This window comes from Callithrix jacchus, chromosome 2, assembly GCF_049354715.1.
Source record: "Callithrix jacchus isolate 240 chromosome 2, calJac240_pri, whole genome shotgun sequence".
NCBI classification, from domain to species: domain Eukaryota; kingdom Metazoa; phylum Chordata; class Mammalia; order Primates; family Cebidae; genus Callithrix; species Callithrix jacchus.
The window spans coordinates 115,533,611-115,554,767 of NC_133503.1; the positions used below are offsets into that span (position 1 = coordinate 115,533,611).

Below are 21,157 nucleotides of genomic sequence, written 5' to 3' on the forward strand. Positions count from 1 at the left end.
CTAAACATCTGCTTGAAACACAGTATTATCTAAGGTCCAAATGAAGTTTAGACTCCTCAAATGCAGTAATTTGGGTATAGCTCCTTCATCTGAGGAACCATGAAGTAAAGAAACAAGTTCTCTCTTCCTCTCCCCCAACATACTTAACTTTCAGTGGCACAACAGGCAAAGGTAAATTGCTGTAGACACACTCACTTAAAAGGGGGAAAACAGGAGGCATACAACAATCACCGCCTCTTAGCAGTCATGAAACGCAGGAAGTTCATGTTGCCAGTTTCTGCATTAGGGTGTAGTCCTACTGCTGGGAATCGTCGTTTTTCAGCTTTTGGTTCCCCTCTCAGTGCTTGACTCTCTCCTTTTGAGTCAGCCTTTTTCTTCCATTAAAAAAATAACAACAACCAAAAGACCACCTTTGCAACTAAGTAATCTAATCATCCTTTTTACTGTCCATAATGCTGCATGTCCAAAGTCCACTTTTAATTTTGTAGTGTTCCTATCTATTTTACTCCAAGTTGGTGTTTCTTACAGCAGAACAATTCTCTCAAATAGTTTGTGGGTTTTCCATGAATCCAAAACCACAGATATTCTAAAGGTAAGCACTTCTTTTCTTTCAGCTCCCTATGAGGTGTCTTAAGATAACATCATTAAGATACTTAGAAGACCAGTTGCTTAATCGAGAGAATTTATGGAGCATGTTCCTGAGATTCTTAGAGGTCCATTGTCTACCTAAAAAGTTTGAGGAGTCACTGCCTTAGATTTTTCTGAAACTTTAATAAAGGATATTATTTCAACCTGGATTGTTCTTTGGCCTAAAACCTTTTTGTTTATTTATTTTTTTGAAAATATTATAGTCACAATGTTCTTTTCTCATCCTTTCTTTTTCTTTTTGCTGTTACTAATTTTAACTGACTCAATAATTGTATATATTTATGGAGTACAGTGTGATATTTTGATACATCTATGCAATGTGTAAGGCCGGTTGCCTTGCCGGGAGTCAAACGGACACATTCATCACTCTCCGCACCTGATAACTGCTTCATCACCTGAGCTCATTATCTGGCTTCCCCACATAGCTTCCCCGCACCCGCCTCCGCATACCATGTCCAATCCCACACTCAGCACTAAATTATGCATCCAACCTCCAGCCTACTGTTAAAAAACCCTGCAGAAAAATTTTTAAAGAAGCCCCACCATACCCTGCCTGGCAACAGCCTGCCCCGTATGCCCCCAGCTTATCAAAGGTCCCGCCCGCCTATCAATGACAGCTAGTTTCATGTACTTCCTACTTTAACTCCATGTACTTCCTGCTCCTCAACAGCCAGTAGAAATGCCTTCTCTTTGTTTCCCCAATACCCAATCAATTGCCTGCCCTCCCCATAAAACCCTACACCCTGAACAGCCGGGCGCGACTTCTCTGGCCCCCCCTTGGACCACTGAACCTCGCCTGGGAGCTGAATAAATTAACTTCTCACTTTCTTATACTTGCCTCGGCAATAAATCTTACACAATGTGTAATGATCAAATCAGGGAAATTAACATATGCATCACCTCAAACATTGATCATTTCTTTATGTTGGGAACATTCACAATCCATGCTTCTAGCTATTTGAAAATATACAATAAATTGTTGCTAATTATACTCACCCTGTAGTGCTACAGAATACTAGAACTCATTCCTCCTATCTAGCTGGAGTTGGCATCTGTTCACCAACCTCTGGCTATATCCCCAAGCATTTTCTTATGTTGGGAATTGTTTGCTGTTTAGAGGGGCTGAGAATAAGTAACAGTTTCTTTTAGTTGTTCTTTTTAAACCCAGCAAGTTCTAACTTCTTTATATATAACAGTTTGTTCTTTAGTTCATCTCTTTCCTCTTAATTTTATTATAGGCAGCAAAACAAAACAAAATGAAACAGACAAAAAAAACCCCATGTGAATATCTCCTCAGCTAGATCATCAACTTCATTAGGTATATTTCTAATTTCTACATTATCACAAATGATAGTTTTGTGAAATTTTCTGCTTCCACATAATAAGAGACCCCTTTCTTTTAACTTCCAGCAACATTTTTCTTCACTTTGAGCGTTTGCTTCCTCAAAACCTGTAACTAACTTGTGCCAACTTCTTCTCATAAGACTTTCCTTGTGAGCCTTTCAGCCTCCACTTACTGCCTGTCCCAATCTTAATGACACATATTTTAGGTTTATGTTATGGCAAACCCTACTTCTATACTGGCTGATATTGCTGTGTAACAAATTAGCTGAAACCTAGCAGCTTAAAACTACCATTTTATTTTATTTAAGATCTTGTGAGTCAGGAACATGTGACAAATTTTCCTTGAAGATTCTGGTCAATGTCCTTCATGTTGTTGCATTTAGATAGATGCTGGTGCTGAAACAGTTGTGGGAAGAACTGTGAAAGCTCAGTACTGTCCAGACTCCTCCCTCTCTTATGATCTCAGGGCTAGTTGGGCTTCCTCACAGCAAGGCAGCCCTGAGACAGTCAGGTCATCTAAAGGCTTCAAGAGAGACTGTTCCACTGAGCAAGCAGGTAGCTGCACAACCTTTATGTTCTAGTCTGAGAAGTCACATGGCATCACCTTTGTCATACTTTATTGGTCAAAACAGTCACAAAAGTCATCCTAGTTTCAAGGGGAAAGAAGACACCGCCCCCACCTCTTGAGGAGAAGAGTGTCATAAAAATTTCAAATATATTTCAAAATTGCCACAAAAGGAAATTGCAGTAGTTCCTACAAGGAATTATGAGTAGAAAGGTATTATGAAGGATGGAAAGTCAGCCCCAGAAATGAGAGGGTGGACAGGGCATTGAAGTAGGAGGCCTTGGGGAACAATTGGCTCTTAGCTGTAAGAGAAGCATTCCGGATAAATTTTATGTCTCTGGTTTGGGCAACAGCCTTCCATAGAGATAAGGAAGGAGACACCAGGGTGAATAGGTTTGGGGTTGGAGGAAGGTGTGGAGTAGGGTGCTAGTGTTACCAAGACCATCTTCAGATGAAAATGTCTAGGAAGTAATTTGACTGATGGACTGTGAACCCCTTGTGGTCAGGAGCTTCATTTGTATTAGGTTGGTGGAAAAGTAATTGAAGTTTTTGCCATCACTTTTGCACCAATCTAATGTATCAGTCATCTTTGGTGTCCAAGTGCCTGGTACAGAAGGCTCAATAACTTTGTTAATATATACAGGTGAGAGCTTAGCTCTGGGCTAAGGAAAGAGATGTTGGTGCACTCTGCCTAAGGATAGTGATGAGTACCGTGGACCTGGATAACATTACTCTCTGAGAATATAAAGCAGATGTCACCCTAAGTTAGGATTTTCAGGTTGAATCTGGAAAGCCAAAGCATTATGACAATATTTTTTAAACTATGTATTTTACATGGTCATGAAAATTAGAAAATCTGGTCTTACAATCCCACGTAGCAGCAATGAGTAGAGTGGATGAGTAGAGTGGAGCAGCATCAGAGCCCTTCCAATGGGCATGTGATTGCCTGTGTGCCACACAACTCCATGTGTATATGCACACTGCAGACCTAGTCTGCCTTATGAAGTCTGGGACCTCTTCTCTCTAGAAAAAAAGCAAAGGACTGTCGACGTTGAAATGAAATTCTCCTTTCATTTCCCCTGCAATAGTGAGGTGGAAAAATCAGCGAGGACTGATTCCTGTGAAGCAGTAGCATTTAAGGGGCAGGAGAAGAAAACAAAGAAGATTGAGAAGGAACAGCTGACAGATATTCAAGAGTGTGCATAAAATATAATAGCTAATTGATTTTGTGACAGAATTAGCACCAATTTTTTATAAATCAAGGTATTAGCCAAAAAGAAAGCTAACTAATTTGTATTTACAGATTTTTAAAATTATGCTTTATTTCTCACCTCAATATTAAGTGATTCAGAATTAAACTTAATAATGGTGGTAATAACAACACAGTAGGTAACTGGCAGAGACAGAATTTATGCCTTAGGTAGTCTGGTTTTAAAACATGCCTCAGATATTTGCTTAAAAATCCCTAAAATTGCTTCAAGATGTGGAGAGGAACGAAAGAAGCTGCAGGAAAGAAAGAGAAAAGGGATCTGAAGATGGAACGAGATGAGGCCCTGGGGAGATGCCTGAGTGTGTTGAGATGCTGTGTTGAGAATTCAATCAACAGTGAGACCAGGAAAGTCATATCACCAGGGAAGTAAGCTACATTTTGATAACCAGACTATATAAATTGTGTTGAGCAGAAATGACTGGACTGTGTGTGGAGAAGAGACTGGATGAAAAGTATTAGAGGTATTATTTCTTTTTCATGGTGACAATTTATGAGCTAGTTCTGCAACATGCTGTATGTCTCAAGATGGCAGTTTCTAGAAACAGTTCATGAACTACATTGAACTGGAGGGGAACAAAACAGCCCATTAAAGGCTTAAAGAAAGAGACTTTCTGGATTCAGGTTTAAGTTAACGTTTTAGGCCTGGCTGGCAGGGTCTACGCTGGATTGTTTAAGTGGTATAGGAACTACCGAAGGCCTTTCCTCACTAGTTAAATAGAAAACTTTCCTTCACATTTAAAATATGAGTCGGAAGGTATTATTTTTACCAAATTTCAAAGTATTATTATTAATAAAACTTGGCAAATTATGGATCCAAATGTTCCATTTTAAGTTTAACTGAAAGTTTGGTTCAAAGTAGGAGGTATCTACATCAACTTCTTTATGTTCAATGTATTTTGATTCTGAAATTAAACTTGCTTGGTTTCTAGGAGAAAATGACTTTCAAATTAAACTCTGGAATATATGCTTCATTTTAGATTTCTCAAAAGTATTCCAACGTTTACCTCCTAGGATTTATAAATGCAGAAATAAAAAATTCTCCTTTCATTTCCTCTGCAATAGTGAGGGAGGGAAAAGATGCAAATTAAAATTTGTCACCCTCCTCAGATGTATTGCCCAAGAATAACTATATCCAGGCCCGTAGTATTTGATGGTGGTTACTTGCTCTCTAGTTCTTAAATCCAGAAGAAGAATTGCAGTTTTTCTAATTGGTATATAATAAAGAGAAATGATATGACATAAATGATTTCTTTTCCTTGGGTTGCCGTCCATCCTCCTGAAAAATTGTGCCTACAATAGCACTGAGATTATTTAAAATGGGAATCTTCATTAATTCTTCCTACGCTGCACAGGGACTGAGAATGAGTACTCTGGAGCCTAAATGATGGGATTTGAATCGGGATTATGTCCCCTCCTGGTTGTATAATTCTGGACAAGTTGCTTAACTTTTCTTTGCCTCAGTTTCCTTATCAGAATGGGGCAAATTGTAGTGTTCTTCATAGGCTTATTATGAGGAATACATGGGTTAATGTTGGTGAAGTATTTAGAACAGTATCTGGTAAATAGTAAATGCAAAATGCATGTTTGGTGTAAAAACGGTGAAATAAGATACCACGTACAGAAAACAGGTTGTAGTGTTTGAGGACACAGGTTCCAGTCCCAATTCTGCTACTTGTTAGTTGTGTACATGTGGTCAAATTACTTCACCTCCATAAGCATCAATTTGTAAAATAGAATGATTGCTCCAAGTAGTACCTGCTTCAGTTTCTGTGAGGATTAAGTGGGATGGTCTATGGCAAGTACATAGCAGAGTGCCTGCTCCCTAGTGCCAATGATTACAAACACATAATTTTTAGTTGCTGCGGGTTCTCTGTTCTTTTCATTAAGGCATATCTTTAATTCTTAATTTCACATTTCAAGGTCATTTTTGGACATCTGGAGACCCAGGTAAGGATGCTTTAAAATGAATGGCTATGGGGGTGGAGTGAGAGTAGGTGAGAATGTTAGATCAAGTTCTTCAGATCCCAGTGGGCCTTGTAGGGTGGCCTTGTGTTAGGGAATTTCCAACTATCCATGGTCTGGCCCAAAGCCCTGTGGGCCCAGAAACCACACTTGTCAGGAGCTTCAGAGCACATCTGTCCTCGTATTAATGAAGCTCGTATGACTAATGTTTGAAATCAGAATACCAATGTTTCCATTTACAATGGGAAGTGAAACTGCTGAAGATGGGCAGCTCATCTTCCCACCCAGTGCATTTTGCTCCCGTAGGCAGGCCACATGGGGAGCACATCGCTAGCCCAGCTGTCAGTTTATTAATTTATGAAGAGAGACCTAGCTGCTGAGTTGCTCCTCAACTCCCTCAAGTTTTAAGCAAGTTCTCCCTAAATCCTTGCCAGACAGGATCTCATATTTGTATCAGAAAGCAGCTTGGTGAGCATGGAATCAGAAGGGCAAGCTGTTCTCAGACCCATGGGTATAATTGAATGAGAGAGGCAGAGCCACGTGGGGAGGGGCATGCCTCCAGCCTCTAGCACCCTACCCCAGTGTTTCAGTGGCTACTGCCTATGCTTACATCCAAGGCTGCTTTTTGCCTACTTCCTGGTCTGAGTCTGACGGTCCATGGGACACATGTGGCCCTTAAAAGCTTTTGTTTGTCTCATATTGTATAGAGGCTAAGATTTAAAAATCAGGAATATTAATGTAACAACCCAGAGCTGTAGCCTTTCTTGAAAAAAATCTAGAGAGCTAGCCCCTTCCCACATCTGGTCAACCATCTGGAGCTGAGCAGAGACTGTCTCCTTTAGAGGAAGCATGAGTGCCGCCTTCATTCAGTTCACTGTGATCTCTGCCAGGTCCAAGACATTGATCTGCATTACCTACTGATAACGTGTGTGCCTTCTTTGAATTTGTATCCTTCTGACAATTGAAGTTGCCTTTATTTATCTATGTGCTGACCTGCTATATTTATTTCAAAGTTTAATTCTCAGATGGCAGTCTTATTTTCTCATTTTCAAATTTACCGTCACCCTTAACCAGGGGAAACACATTTTAGTTTGCAGGTCCTAGAAGGTTACAGCGCTATGAAGGCTGAAGTGTAAACCTCATAGCCTAAAGGAAGTGGGATACCCCTAATCTGCCTCAGGAAATATGTGACGCTGCTGTCTAAGTTTCTCTGTTTCTAGATCAGGAGGCCTTTCTTCCTCCTGACTGAAGAATATTAAGCCTTCTCATACTGTGAACTTTTTGTAGAGCTACAGTTATAACCTTCAGTGAGAGAAATATCATATGAACATCTACATTTATAAAAGAGATACATTTGGATGCATTGTTTGCAAATGTACTTACCATGGGATTTCTTTAAGGAACAAGAGTTTATTTTAACTTTGATGTTATACATTAATAATTGGATACAGGAAGACATATGCACCATTTGTTAGGATTCCTAAGAACTATAGGCTTTTTAAATTTCCACCGTCTCTAATAAATGGAGAAAATGTCATTATGTAATTGGATCACTGATTGTAAAAAATGGACTTGTCTCCCAAGAAAGCATTTTTTTCTTCAAGTGAGTAACTTGTTCCCACTTTAATTTTTATTAATTTTCTAAATAAATAAGGGTTAATTTCTCAGTTATCGGTTTGGGAAAATAGATGGACTTGAGAAGATAGAAATGTCAGTTCAAGGTCTTACTCTATCTCACAGGTTCATAGTGCCTCAAATTTGACCACTTTATATCTTGAATGATCTTTGGGATGCAAGGTTATAACATATTCTCTTCTCTCTGCATCTACAGCATCTTGTATGTATTTCTTACATTAAAGTTTACTCCATCTTATTTACACTACTGTAAAATTAAATAATGCAGCAGCACAAACTCTGGCACATTGTTACTTCTCCATTTCATGATCGTCATCATCGTCAGTCTGCCTCCAAGTCTTTTTCTTCAATTAGACCATAAATGTTTGTGTTCATTCTATGGTCTACTTCATGTTTGAAACTCTAATACTGTACAAGGTATATAGCAGGTACCCTGTAAGGATTAACTGAACTGATCATGAGAAATAGAAATTTTTCTCAGTTCCCCTTTAGATATGTGATCTATCATCATTGTTGGTAATGCTTCATGAATAATGACTGAAGAACATTTAATTTTTATATCTTTGACTCAAGAATTATAGGTAAATAACTGAGAAAAAATAATTTTTTAAATTAAACCACAAATATAAAAATTAAAAAACAGCAAAGGGCATTATAAACAATGGTAAAAAAAAATACACAGAAGGGTGATATCTATAACCCATATAATTGACAAAGGAATAGAACTATAATACATAAAGACCTCCTATATTTATGTCAGGAAAAGGCAAATAACAGAAAAAAGGCCAATAATAAGGTAAAATGCTCACCTTTGGTAGTAACCAGGAAAATCCAAATTAAAACATTGAGACTTCATACCAATCATAAACAAAAAACAAAAATATCAAGACTTTTGGTATTTCAGCATCTTGGATCATCAATACTATGGCAACTGTCTGCAAGAGTTTGGTGTGACAAAAATTCCTATACACTGTTGGTTGAATTGTAAACTAGCCTAGTTATGTTGGGATGCAGTTTGGAAACATCTAGTAAAGGTGAATGTGTCCATATCATAAGACCACACAATTCCATTCCTAGGTATTCATCTTTAAAGCAATACATGCTCATGTATAAGAATTATAATAGTGTGATAACAGCAATAAATTAGAATCAACTTAAACATCTATTAACAGGAGAATGGATACATACATTGGAAAGCTGTACAGCAGTTAAAATGAATAAACTAAGCAGAATCACATGTAAATCTTAAGATAATGCTAAGCAAAAAAAGACAAAAGATTTAAAGGAGCTATACACTATGATATTTGTAAAAAGCTTAAAACATACAAGTTAATATCTTGTTTATGGGTATACACATATCTAATTAAAAGTATTATAAAATTATAGGGTAATGATACAAGCTAACCCAGGAGGGTGTTTACTTTTGGAGAAAGAAGAAGGGATGGGATAGGTAAGGATACATGTAGGCTTCAAATGTGTCTATTAATGTGATGGTTTATTTCTTCCAGAAAATCTGAAGCAAATTTGGCATAATATTAAATAGAGGCAAAGAGAATGGAAGGAGGGTGTCAACATACCATGTAGGAGTTTAAGTTACTAAAATCAGTGGGCTTAGAGAATAAAATAGAGCCATATAGGCATCAGTTTGTCAGCGCTATATAAATTCAGATCCTCATTAGCCATACTAAAAGTCAAACAGCCCCTAGTCTTGCTTCAGACTCTAAGCACCTTCAGCTATGTCATTTTTAAGAAAGGAAAACTGTGGAAATCTAAGGGAATGCAAAAGTAGGAGATGTGATGAGCATACCTAAGATAATGTGAAGAGTTTGGAGGACTAGAGCAAGCCAAAAAAAGCAACAAAAGGCTTAGATTTTGAGTTAATTAGGAAAGCAATTGTTGTGCCCAGTTCAGAAGCCAGAAATGTTTCAGGGAGCTGTTAATAAACTAGTTTATTTACTCTGATCCAAGGCTACATTAATATAAAGTATATGGTCATAAACATTGGACTGTTGATATGTTTGTAGTTGAATAAATCCAAGCTGGATTTTATGAAGCCAATAAATTTGCTTGCAGGAGGCCAAGATGAAACACACACACACACACACACACACACACACAGAGAGAGAGAGAGAGAGAGAGAGAGAGAGAGAAAGAGAGAGACCTTTGGAGATTCTGATGCAGCTTGCTGTCTCTGCCTCTCTCTGCCTTTTCTTTTCTTTCTTTTCTTTGGCATGCACTTTAAACAGACTGAAAAATTGGAGTATTAATAAATTGGGGCTGGTAAGGAATGGAGAGTCGGGCAGAAAAGAGCACCATCATTTCCATTACCATCATTTCTATTTCCATTTCCATCATTTCCATTGTTTTTTAAAACAATGAAGGAAAGTAGTGCTCTTAGAGTGAGTATAATGTAGCAAAATATGGAAATAGAAAATATCAAAATATTTTTTAAAATGTAACATATTCTTTTCAAATTCCCTAAGGAATACATGAATTCATTTTTATTGTACAAGATTCACGCAGGAGGTAATAAACTGAGCAAAACATTGATCTCTCTTTGTCCCCCAACACTCCCTTACTTCAGATCCTTTCCCAGACCTAACCACGTGTCCACAGTTGGTGTGCAGTTTTCTTAGCCCTTTTCTGTGAATATGCATAAAAATATATATACTCAAAACTGGGATAGTATATTTTTCTGCAATATGTTATTTCTGCTTAACATCTTTTAGGGAGCTTTGCATGTCAGTGCATCTAGACAACCTGATTCTTTAAAAGAAAATAACTATGTAGTATTGCTTAGTATGGTTTATCCATTATTTATGTAACTCTTCCACTGTTTATGGCTCCTTGCACAGTTTCCAGTTTTGACTACAGTAATTCTACAGTGAACATTCCAGTATACTCATCATTGCAGCAGAGGGCAAATGTGACTATATGCATAACAGTATCTGGGAATTACGGTAGTGTTATCATGACTCTGTCTTTCACATATTTGGCTTTGTTTTTCTCTTGATCAGCCTCATTTTTCGACAACCTCTTTTAGACAATGTGGTTGCAGATGCAACAACTAGCAGTTCTACTCTTGACATTCTACAAACTTAACCTCTTTCTCATTGTTAGTGAAAGTGGAGAGGTTTGCGCCTACAAGACCAGCGTGGGTCCCTTGCCCATCCTTGACCCCTGCATTGCAGCTCTGTGCATACTATGCATTGATTTTATGTTTTTGTAAATAGGAGAAAAATAGACATCCTAATGGTATTCAGATTTACATCATTGGGATTAAAGTATTCTAAGTATTTGCTAATGAAACAAGTATGTTGTTTCATATCATTGCATATGAGAATGAAGCATGTTATACATGAAAGATCATTAATATTCTAAAAAGGGGACAATTTCTCAACTCAAGAAAGTGTTACTCAATGTATTTGCTGAAAATTCAGTGATATTAAAAACAGATTTCTTAATTTTATGTTATTTGCCAAACCATAGCAAAAATCCCTATTTTATTCATTTATTAAATAATTTTTTATTAAATTCTGCTATGTATTGATGACCATGTCAGTAACCTGTTGAAACAAAATTCCTGCCTCAGGTTTCTTACATTCTTGTTAGACACCACAGACTATAAATAGGTAAACAAATGAATGAAGAAGAAAATTTCTAACTGTGATGTACTATAAAGGAAATAAAAAAGATCATCAGATGGAAAGTAATTGGAGAATGTTGCTTTAGGGAAGGTAGTCAGTGAAGATATTCTTAAATGTTCTGAAAAGAGAACATTTGAACTACTACCTGAAGACTGAAAATGAACCTTAACTCTAGGCCTATGTTATTCAATATGGTAGCCACTAGCCATGTGTGGCTATTGAACACTTGCTTATAGCTAGCTCAAGTGGAAATGTAACACAAGTGCAAAATACATTAGATCTCCAACACTGGAACAAAAATGATAAAATATTTAATAAGTTTATAATGATTACATACCGAAATGATATTTTAGACATACTAGGGTAACCATTACTAAAATTGATATTTCTTTTTTGCTTTTTTAATGTGACTACTATAATTTTTTAAATTATGTATATGCTTCACCTTATATTTCTATTTAACAGCTCAGTTTCAGCAAGTGAATTTATGTGGTGTAGACTTTTCTCCAAGCATCTATATCTATAATATTTATTGACTGAGGCGTCCAAATACAATAATTCAATATGTGCTCAAGATTAATACAGCTCAGGTTTAAGGGATAACAGGTGGTGGAGAAAGCACGGAAAATTGCTACATTTACTAGAGGAGTTGTATTATTAGTCCTGTTCCTTTAGAAGGGCTCACAAAACAGATAAAAGGGGACTCTGAGTTGGTGAGGTAGGCAAAGGTAGCAGCACAAGGTAATGACAGCGTGACAGCGTAGGGAAGGATTTCTGTGGGAAACAGCAACAGCAAAGCTTGAAGATCTATTTCCATTCTCTACTTAGTGAAGGAGATTCTATTGTATTGTAAAGCATGCCACTTCTGGCATGTTAAAATAGTTTTCTTTTACACATTGTTTTTATACTGATGGGAACACTAGTGACTTTAGTGTTCCTTTTTTACTTGTCTTTCTGGGAGATGTTGGCAAGTTCACACACCCTTAATAACATTAAATTAATTCACTGTAGAGAACAAGCAGAATAGTTTTCTTTGTGTCGTGTTGTTATTCTCATTTTCTGTTGTGGTTTTTGCTGTGGGGAAGAGGTTGAGTGCTAAAAACTGCCTGTTTGATTTAGGAGGTGAAGTTCTTAATATTTAATGTGAGCATTTTGGGACCCCAAATATGATGTTTGTTATGTAATCTGCACTAACAGTTTTGCAATGGGAAACTCTTCCCCTACTGGTTTGAGAGTTGAGTCATATCCTGTGAATCTAAATCTACAGTATTTAAACATCACGGGTTCTTCTTACTTTCATTCCAAGTGCTGCTGTGCAGAGCAGCAAGTGCTCCGTGCAGGGCTGTTGCTATCACTTGGAGGTGAACAGCTTCTTTTGCCGGTATTCAGTGAAGAAAGGCAAGTCTGAATATGCAGTTCTCTCACTGGAGTGAAAAATGTTTTGTTCATTTGTAATCAACTATGCTGGACAGCTGCAAGCTGAAAAGTGCCTGCAATTTGCCATTTATTTGTAATAAGGTAAGTAACGTATTTTGGTTTACTCATTGGATTGTGGCAGCCTTAAATTAATGTGGCAGTTTTAGTATATGACTGTACCTTAGAAAAATGCCTTCTCATGGGGTATTGAAGGCTGCATTTGGAGATTCTAATACAGATAATTTTAAATGTACGGTATAATCTACTAGTGAGATACATAGACTGATAGATTGATATTCCTTTTAAGATCATTTTTAATGAAAAATATAGTACCTGAGAAGTAGAAACATTGTAGTAGCTTTGTACTGGTTTGGGTTTTTTTTTAAAGGATTTAGTAGTTATCAGGGTCTTATTTTTTTATATTCTTTTTGCTACCCTATGATCTCAGTTAAAGGTGATACATACATAAAATTTATATGATTATATTTGAATAATTATAGCTCAATAATTACATTTTCCTATTAAAATAAAAAGTGGTCTTAGTAATTATTAGAAAGTTTAAAGTAGAAAATTAGTGAGAGCCCCTGGACCTTTCATATTTGGCTTTCCATTTAAGTGAAAGGCTAGCATACTTAGAAACTTCTGATTATTCTGTTTGTTTTAAAATTCTGTGAGCTTGTTTATCACTGCCTACTTGCTGTCTCCACTTGCTGTTGGAGACACTCGTACAAATTGTGTGACTAGAGAAATCTGCGGATAGGAAATGACTGAGAGGTTTATTTTTCAAATTCTTTAAGCTTGCCTAAAGCTTATTCAAAGGTTGGGGTGAAAGACAGGAATGTTGCCTTAGCTTTATATTGATTGAAGAAATAACATCAAATCAGTGTTTAAAGTGGTATTTGGTATCCACATAACTTTGGATACTCATATTTAAAGCCTTTAAATTCCTTTCAGCTAGAAAAAGTTAATTTGATTTCGAGAGTTATAACTGAATTAGCAAGGTATTGATGACTTGCGGTTTTCCAAAATGTGTCTGCTAACGGTTGGCATTAGTGAATTCTTTTGTACTTATTAATTGACTTACTATCATGCTTGGTGATTATTTCATTTCTATTCAAAATTATACCCACTTCAAAGTTGCTAGATTCTAACTAAAACATAGAAATTACTTTTCATTAGATATACATTCAATAATTCATGTTTTTGCAGAGGTCCAGGGGTTAATGAGCTGATGGAAGGTATATGGTGATTCACCTCTTCTTTGGAGTGGAAATTGAAATCATTTCAACTTCCATACATATTTGAAGGAAGTATTCCAAATTGGAGAATATTGTATTCCAAATTGGAGATTATTGCCTCCTTTGCAGGTTTTGTGGACTGGGGATTCTCTGGTCTAGTTTGATGGAGTATGGATTTGTGGAATGAGACTATCAAAATGTAACATCTGACTTTTGCAATTTCTTAGCTATTGCCACAGTACAAATGTCCAAGTTCCTACTCTGGGAAGTGAGCCATCCTTAAAGAACAGGGGTAGATTTTACATCTTTTAGTATTGGAGATGGTATGGTAGATTGTTTTGATACACTGTATTTGTTGAAAGTGATTAGCAAAAAGAGATTCCTCCAAAGCTTACCTTTGAAAAAAGAGACAAGAAAAATGTAAACAACCAATGAACTTCCAACCCTTCCTGTTAGAATTGATCTGCTATTTTATATTTATAGAACTGTACTCTTTTTCAGGGCTGTGAGAAGAGAAAAAGATGACTTTTCACAATTAAAGAAGTTAATGACATATGTCCTACTATACCAGTGAACATGGTAGATTTGAAAATAAAACTTTGCTTTAAAACCTCTTGAGATTTAGAAGACAATTAATTAAAAGTTTTCTTGTACTGGTGGAATTAATAAAAGTTATTCCTTACTCCTCAAAATTCAAAACATGATCACCATTTCTTTTAATAAAAAATATAACTCTTATGAAAAGTGTATGCTATCTTCATATCCTGTGCTGCAATGTATAGGATATCAAGAGATAAGTGGAATTTATCATCATGCTATCTTATGAATAAATCCTAGCTCTGCTTTGTAATAAAGTTCATGTTTGCCTTGATTCCAAGAACTATACAAATCTGCTATATGACCATTAGATGATAAAGGTAAACAGATGGAATAAATAGGTATGTATTTTTTTTTTGCTAAATATAAATGCATACAGATAGCATATGGTCTATGTGACAAAACCCTGGGCTATAGGAGTGCAGTGTGAAGAATCAACTCTTCTTTGTAATATCAGAGAAAACCTCTAGTTTTGGAGATGACAATGAAGCTCTTGTCTTTTTTTGATTTTGCTTTTCCAGCTACAGAGTTAGGAACCAATTAATGCTAGATGATAATTTCCAGCTACAGAGTTAATGCTAGATGATAATTTCCAGCTACAGAGTTAGGAACCAATTAATGCTAGATGACAGTCGCATACTTCCCACAGGTGCCTCGTAAATATTAGTGATCCTGTGAACATCAAGGTAGACGAAGCATTTTGAATTCACCAGGAGAGTCTATTGTTACAGCTGCTGAGATTTGTCATGTGTGTCCCCCTGAGGTGAACTCAAGTAGGAAAGCTATGGAGATGCTTTGTTGGGTTTTAATTCCATCTTAATTTAGTTGAGATACTCAGATTAGTCACTTAGTCTCCCTTTGCTTGAGTCATTTCACTAGTGGAATAGGATTAGTAATATTTATTTACGGCAATTTACAGCATACTGAAATATAATAAATCAAGTTCCAAATCTCATTCCATAGTGATTTCTCTCCAAAATGAAAATAATAATGCCTTGAATTTAAGTCAGACTATGTAATAACCATTTATGAACTATTTTTCTTACAGCAACCTTATGAGATATGGGTACTATTATTATTATTATTCCCTTTTTATGATGGAGAAACTGAAGTATAGGGATATTAAATGACTTACTCCTGACATCACACAATTAGTAGTAGAATGACCAGAATTGAACCTAGATAGTCAGCTGCAGAGCCAAGATACTTAACCACATTCTATGCCACCTTCTGTTAGAATCCTTTTGGTCTTAGTAATTTGAAATGACTGCTGTAAAGTGCTACAGAGAGGAAAATACATCTTTTTAATGTTACTGCATGTAATCATTTTAATGACTGCAACATTCTGATTCTTAATGAAACCCAGGCCTTTATGAACCAGAAATATACTGAAATTGTTTTGTGAATTTACCTAAGACAGGGGCTTTTATTAACGCAAAATGTGTCTGGAGTGAGCATACATAACTGAGAGCTCTCGTAGGTGATCATAGTCTTTGGTGATACAAAAAGATTTCCCTTTTTTGTTGTTATTTTGATGTGCAGGGCAGAAACAGCTTTCAGTCTATATGTAGTTATCTGATACAGTCCCAGGAAAGCTTGAGGGAATTTTGTATCTTCATAGAAGATCAATGTCATGTCTGCCTTTTTTCTGTTCATTCCCTAAACATTTCCTGATGAAAGTCGTTATCTGGGAAGGAGAACATTGAATGAATTGTAGAATGGAGAAGTTTAGGTCTGTCATACAATTAGGTCTATTTTGATTTGCTTTCCCCAGAGGCTCCACAAATTATCTTTGAAATTCTTTGGTAGTTTTAAAAGTTTCATGCTTCCTCAGGTCTTGCAAACAAGATGGAGGGATGGATGCATGGATAAATGCAGGGATGCATGGATGGATGGATGGATGGATGGATGGATGGATGGATGGATGGATGGTTGGTTGGATGATTGGTGGGTGAGTGGGTGGGTGGATGCGTGGACAGATGCATGGAAGGATAGATGAATGAGTGGGTAGATACATGGATGAGTGAATGGATAGATGGATGGATAGATTGTAGGGATAAATGAGGGTATCCCCATATCTCTTCTGATTTGACTCATGCTGAGTCATGAGTCATGACTCGTGTTCCTGACACTGGATTGGGACCAGACTAGAAAATGTAGGCCCAGAGGAATGATGTCTGAGATGTGAAAGAGTTTACCTAAGTTCATCTCTTCTTTTATTTGTCTGAGAATTTTCAGACAATATGGAATGAACATAGCTATAAGCCATTTCTTGCCACAAGCCTTTTCTCCTATTTCATATTAGTTTTAAAAATTATATATAATGAACCATAATAACTTTACTTCCTTGATTCAAAAACTAAATGTATGCAGATATATACATATATATTTATACACATTATACATATGCAGAGAAAAAGAGAGATAGATGTGGGATAAAATTAAAAGGTCAAAGTAAATTTGAACACCTAAGTTAATGAGAATTGTTAAACTTTGACTGTTTTATAATTAATTTATTATGAAGAAAATAACCAAGATGCAAAAGACACAATTATGGCAGAATATCAAAAAAGAAAGGTATTTTTAAGATCATTTTTAAATGCTTGCTTACAAAACTACATAGCATCTCATTCCAGTTTGGAATGGGAGCTTTTTTCTCCACAATATTTCATTAGAGAACTCAAACTAAGAAGTCTGGGAATCAAATTTTTTTTGGCACAATTAGTCAATTGTGAGTGAGCATTTCCAAAATAAGGAAGGTGACTAAGGGCTTGAGTTAGGAAATTTTGCAGGTTTCAGAGATGGTATTAAGATGTTATTGTTCCAAGTTTACAAGTTAGGGAGGGAATACAGAGAATATTTTCCTGTAAAAATACTTGATCAAGTACAACTAAATAGGGTCAAAAGCTTTAGACAATGGAAACAATTCTACTGGGAAATATACACGTTTGGCTTTGACCCAAAGGAGTCATTAAAAACAAAAAGGAAAAAGAAAAAAAAAACAATCATCGTATAGATTTTCCCCCACACCTAAACAAAATAACAGATGGTCACTGTTTGAGGACATTGTGTTCCTTTATGAAGAGATGCCTTGTGTTACTTGACATACATTTGATTCCTGTGGCTCAGTTTCTAGCGGTTATTTCTTTAGCTTAGAAATAGCATGTTCCAAGTCAACAGTCAGTGGACAGCTTTAACCTGGCCCACTGGAAACCTGTACTCCACATAACTAAAGTCTGAGACTCAGTTTCAACATTCGTCAATGAAGGATTCGTTCTCTAATCCCTCTCATGTTTTCCAGCAGTCTATGAACTATTTTAAGATAGGGATTCCTTTTTTTTTTCTTTTTCAACTCAGTGGTTTCTGTGAATCTTGAAATCAATTCTGAAACAATTACTTCTAAGTTAATCCACCTGGAAAATTTTCACTAAGCTTATGCCTTGAGTTTGAAAAATGTTATGCTTAACTATACGAATGAATGTCTCATGGCAAATGTGTACAGTAGTCATTCCACCAGTATCTGCAGTTTTACTTTTCAAGATTTCAGTTACCCATGGTGCTGTATGATATTTTGAAAGAGACAGAGACCACATTCATATAACTCTTATTACATCATTATAATTTTTCTATTTTGTTATTGTTACTGTTATCTCTTACTGTGCCAAATTTATAAGTTAAACTGTATCATAGGCATATATGTATAGAAAAAATAGCATATATAGGGTTCAGTACAATCCAGTGTTTCAGCCATCAACTGGGGGTATTTGAACATATTTCCTGGGGATAAGGGAACTACTGTACTTTAAATGTGTAAATTGCTGCATCATTAATACATCAGACAAAAGAAGTCTTTGTAGCCTTATTACTGGTTTAAATTATTGAAAAATCACACATCCTATTAACTTTCAAGAGTTTTTGAAAGCTATATAACAATTCCAAAAGTATCCAGATTACCACCAGGGAGCCACTGATAATGGCAATAGTCACTTTGAGAAAAAGTGTTAAGATAGTTATTGTTCCAAGTTTTCTAAGGAGAAGAAACCAGGAGAAAACTTTTACATAAAAATATCTGATCAAAGAGACCATCTGGCCAGCATGGTGAAACCCCATCTCTACTAAAATACAAAAATTAGCTGGACATTGCAGCATGCACCTGTAGTCCCAGCTACTCGGGAGACTGAGACAGGAGAATCACTTGAACCCACTACACGGAGGTGGCAGTGAGCCGAGATTGCACCACTGTACTCCAGCCTGGTGACAGAACGAGACTACATCTCAAAAAAAAAAAAAGAGAGAAAAGAAAAAAAAGAAAAAATATATATCTGATCAAATATAACCAAATAAGGTAAAAATATACCCAAGTTTTAGACCACATGAAACAACGGGCTGTGTCTCCATCTGGGTGTTTTTTCTGTATCAGACATTAATTTTTTTTTCAGAAATCAATCAAGAAAACTACATTTTTTTCAGAAATTAATCAAATGAAAACTACATTTGCCACATTAAAATATTTTTCCCATTATATTCTGATCTTTTCCTCATTGTATCTATTATTTTTGCAAGTTTTCATGAGGGATCATTTTTACATTTTACAATTTTAATTGAAGTTTTATAAACCAAAATTAAGGATAAAGTTAAAAACCAAACATCACTTTGATTTTAAAAGTTTAATTCAATGAGTCAAAGCAGTTCAAAGTGTTGTGCCAGCTATAAAATGTCATGATCCCTTTCTTTACCTGAATAGGGTATAATTCATATTCACAAACTGTTGATAGTACAAGGTGCCTTGGAGATCATCTAGCTCAACCTTCTCATTTCGCAAATAAAAAATATTCTGCCACAGGAAAATTAAATGACTTTCCAAGATTATATAGCCAGCTCCCGACAAAGCCCAGCTGGGTATGGGGTTGCTGTCATGTACCTCTTCAATCTTTTTACAACATCAGTCAACATGAGCATCCCTATCTGAATTTAGTAATCAAATTCTGCATTCATTTTTTGCTGCTTATTAAAATGTTAATTGTACACAGCATAAATCAATTTAAGCTTGATCTAATTTTCTTTTGGCCATGAAACATTTTTTGAGCCTTGTTTTTTGGAAGGGCATATTTTATGGCCTAGGTAGAATCTGTGATTCTACCTAGAAGCTTTTCCTCGTACCTGAAAGTTTGCCTTCATTTTTATTCACTTGGCACTGCAGATATACTTGTAATCACAGACATAGTTCCACATTTAACCACTTGTGCACATCTAAGATTGGTTATACTTCTCCACCCACTCCAACTTTCCAAACCTAAAAATAAATGCATGTTCAAACTTCATAAATGCAAATTATTGTATTAGTAAACAATGTATACACCAATTCAAATCATTTAGCAAAGTCAATGGCAATTGATTACTAAACAATACTCTATAACTATTAATTATAACTTAGTCATCAAAGTAGTAATGCGGGCTGGGCACGGTGGCTCATGCCTGTAACCCCAGCACTTTGGGAGGCCAAGGCAGGCAGATCACCTGAGATCAGGAGTTCAAGACCAGTCTGACCAACATGGAGAAACCCTGTCTCTACTAAAAATACAAAATTAGCTAGGTGTGGTGGTGCATGCCTGTACTCCCAGCTACTCAGGAGGCTGAGGCAAGAGAATTGCTTGAACCTGGGAGGCGGAGGTAGGTGGAGGTTGCGATGAGCCGAGATCACACCATTGCACTCTGGCCTAGGCAACAAGAGTGAAACTCTGTCTCAAAAAAAAAAAAAAAAGTAATCTTCTAGAAGCCGCCAGCCCTCTCTTTGTGGCCCCTCCAGAAGTTGGGTGGCCACACTCAAGCATCAGCACTTCAAAGTGCTCAGTCCTCCACACCTTCAGGTGGATGGTGCTTGGAGGCTTGGCTTTCACCTTACAGGACAGTGATTCTTCAACTGCATGGTATAGCAGATTCACCAGGGAATCTTGCTCAAACTACAAGAACCCAGGCCTATGCCTGAGAGATTCTGAATCATTAGGTCATGGGCAGAGCTCAAGAATGTAAATTTTGAGAACAGTCAAGGTAATTCTAACACACACTCCAAGTTAAGAAAACCTGGGACACCAAGAAAAGGTTTCAAGGAGAGGGTCTGTTGAGCCAACAACCAGGGCATCAACCAGGAAACTCCGCAGTGAGGCACCTGAGCTCCTGTGTGTTCCATATTCCTGCACTTCCCTCTCAACTTTGCCTTTTCATAGCATATCTAGTGTGTTCCCTCCTCCTAGCACTGTCATCTTCTTCCATATCTTGGGGAAACCTTTTGAGTATGGGCATAACCATTTGGAAAGACATCGGTGAACAACAGGTCTTTGTAGGTGAACTCACAGAACACCCTATCCTGGGAGTCTAGTCAAAGTGCAATCAGTCACTTCCTCACTCCATACTACTCAAGGTTGAGGAGATGCTTGGGGGGGTGGTGTCCAGGGAGAACAGTCACAAAATGAAGCAATGAATGGGTACCCTTAGTCCCAAGCCAGAGGCTCCCAACCAAGCCTCAGTAGCAAAGAGAAGTTGAGCCATGAGTCTGGATGAGAGAAATCCAATGAGATGAGGAAACTGAGATTATGCTAACCAAAGAATAGCTTTGGCAAGTGCCACATCGTGGACGTGGTCCCTCCTCTTCCCAAGACTGACAGAAAATTAAGACAAACTCCCTAAAAAAGTGAAAGATCAGCTGTACAGGATAGCTGGGCTGCTGAAAGAAGGCCCTGCAAGCTTCACCGTGACCATGGGCTGGTGTGATGAGTTGTAACACAGAGCAAAGTGGGCCACGTGGCACAAGCTTGAGAAAGAGGTCCTCCAGACCTCC

General features: G+C 36.9%; 1 protein-coding gene across 18 annotated transcripts in view; it reads left to right on the forward strand.

The window, feature by feature from the left end:
• Positions 1–21,157, forward strand: part of MCTP1 (multiple C2 and transmembrane domain containing 1) — a 595,528-nt gene that overhangs the window by 200,446 nt on the left and 373,925 nt on the right. For 7 of the 18 annotated variants that reach the window (XR_013532234.1, XM_054252593.2, XM_035292219.3 and 4 more), the window contains exon 1: positions 12,370–12,589. The exons of the other annotated variants lie outside the window; for them this stretch is intronic. Coding sequence is in view for 6 of the 7 variants with exons in the window: in XM_054252593.2 (XP_054108568.1) it covers positions 12,533–12,589 (57 nt within the window). In the remaining variant the exon portion in view is untranslated. Of the gene's footprint in view, positions 1–12,369; positions 12,590–21,157 lie in introns of those variants that run through there. 18 annotated transcript variants of the gene reach the window in all.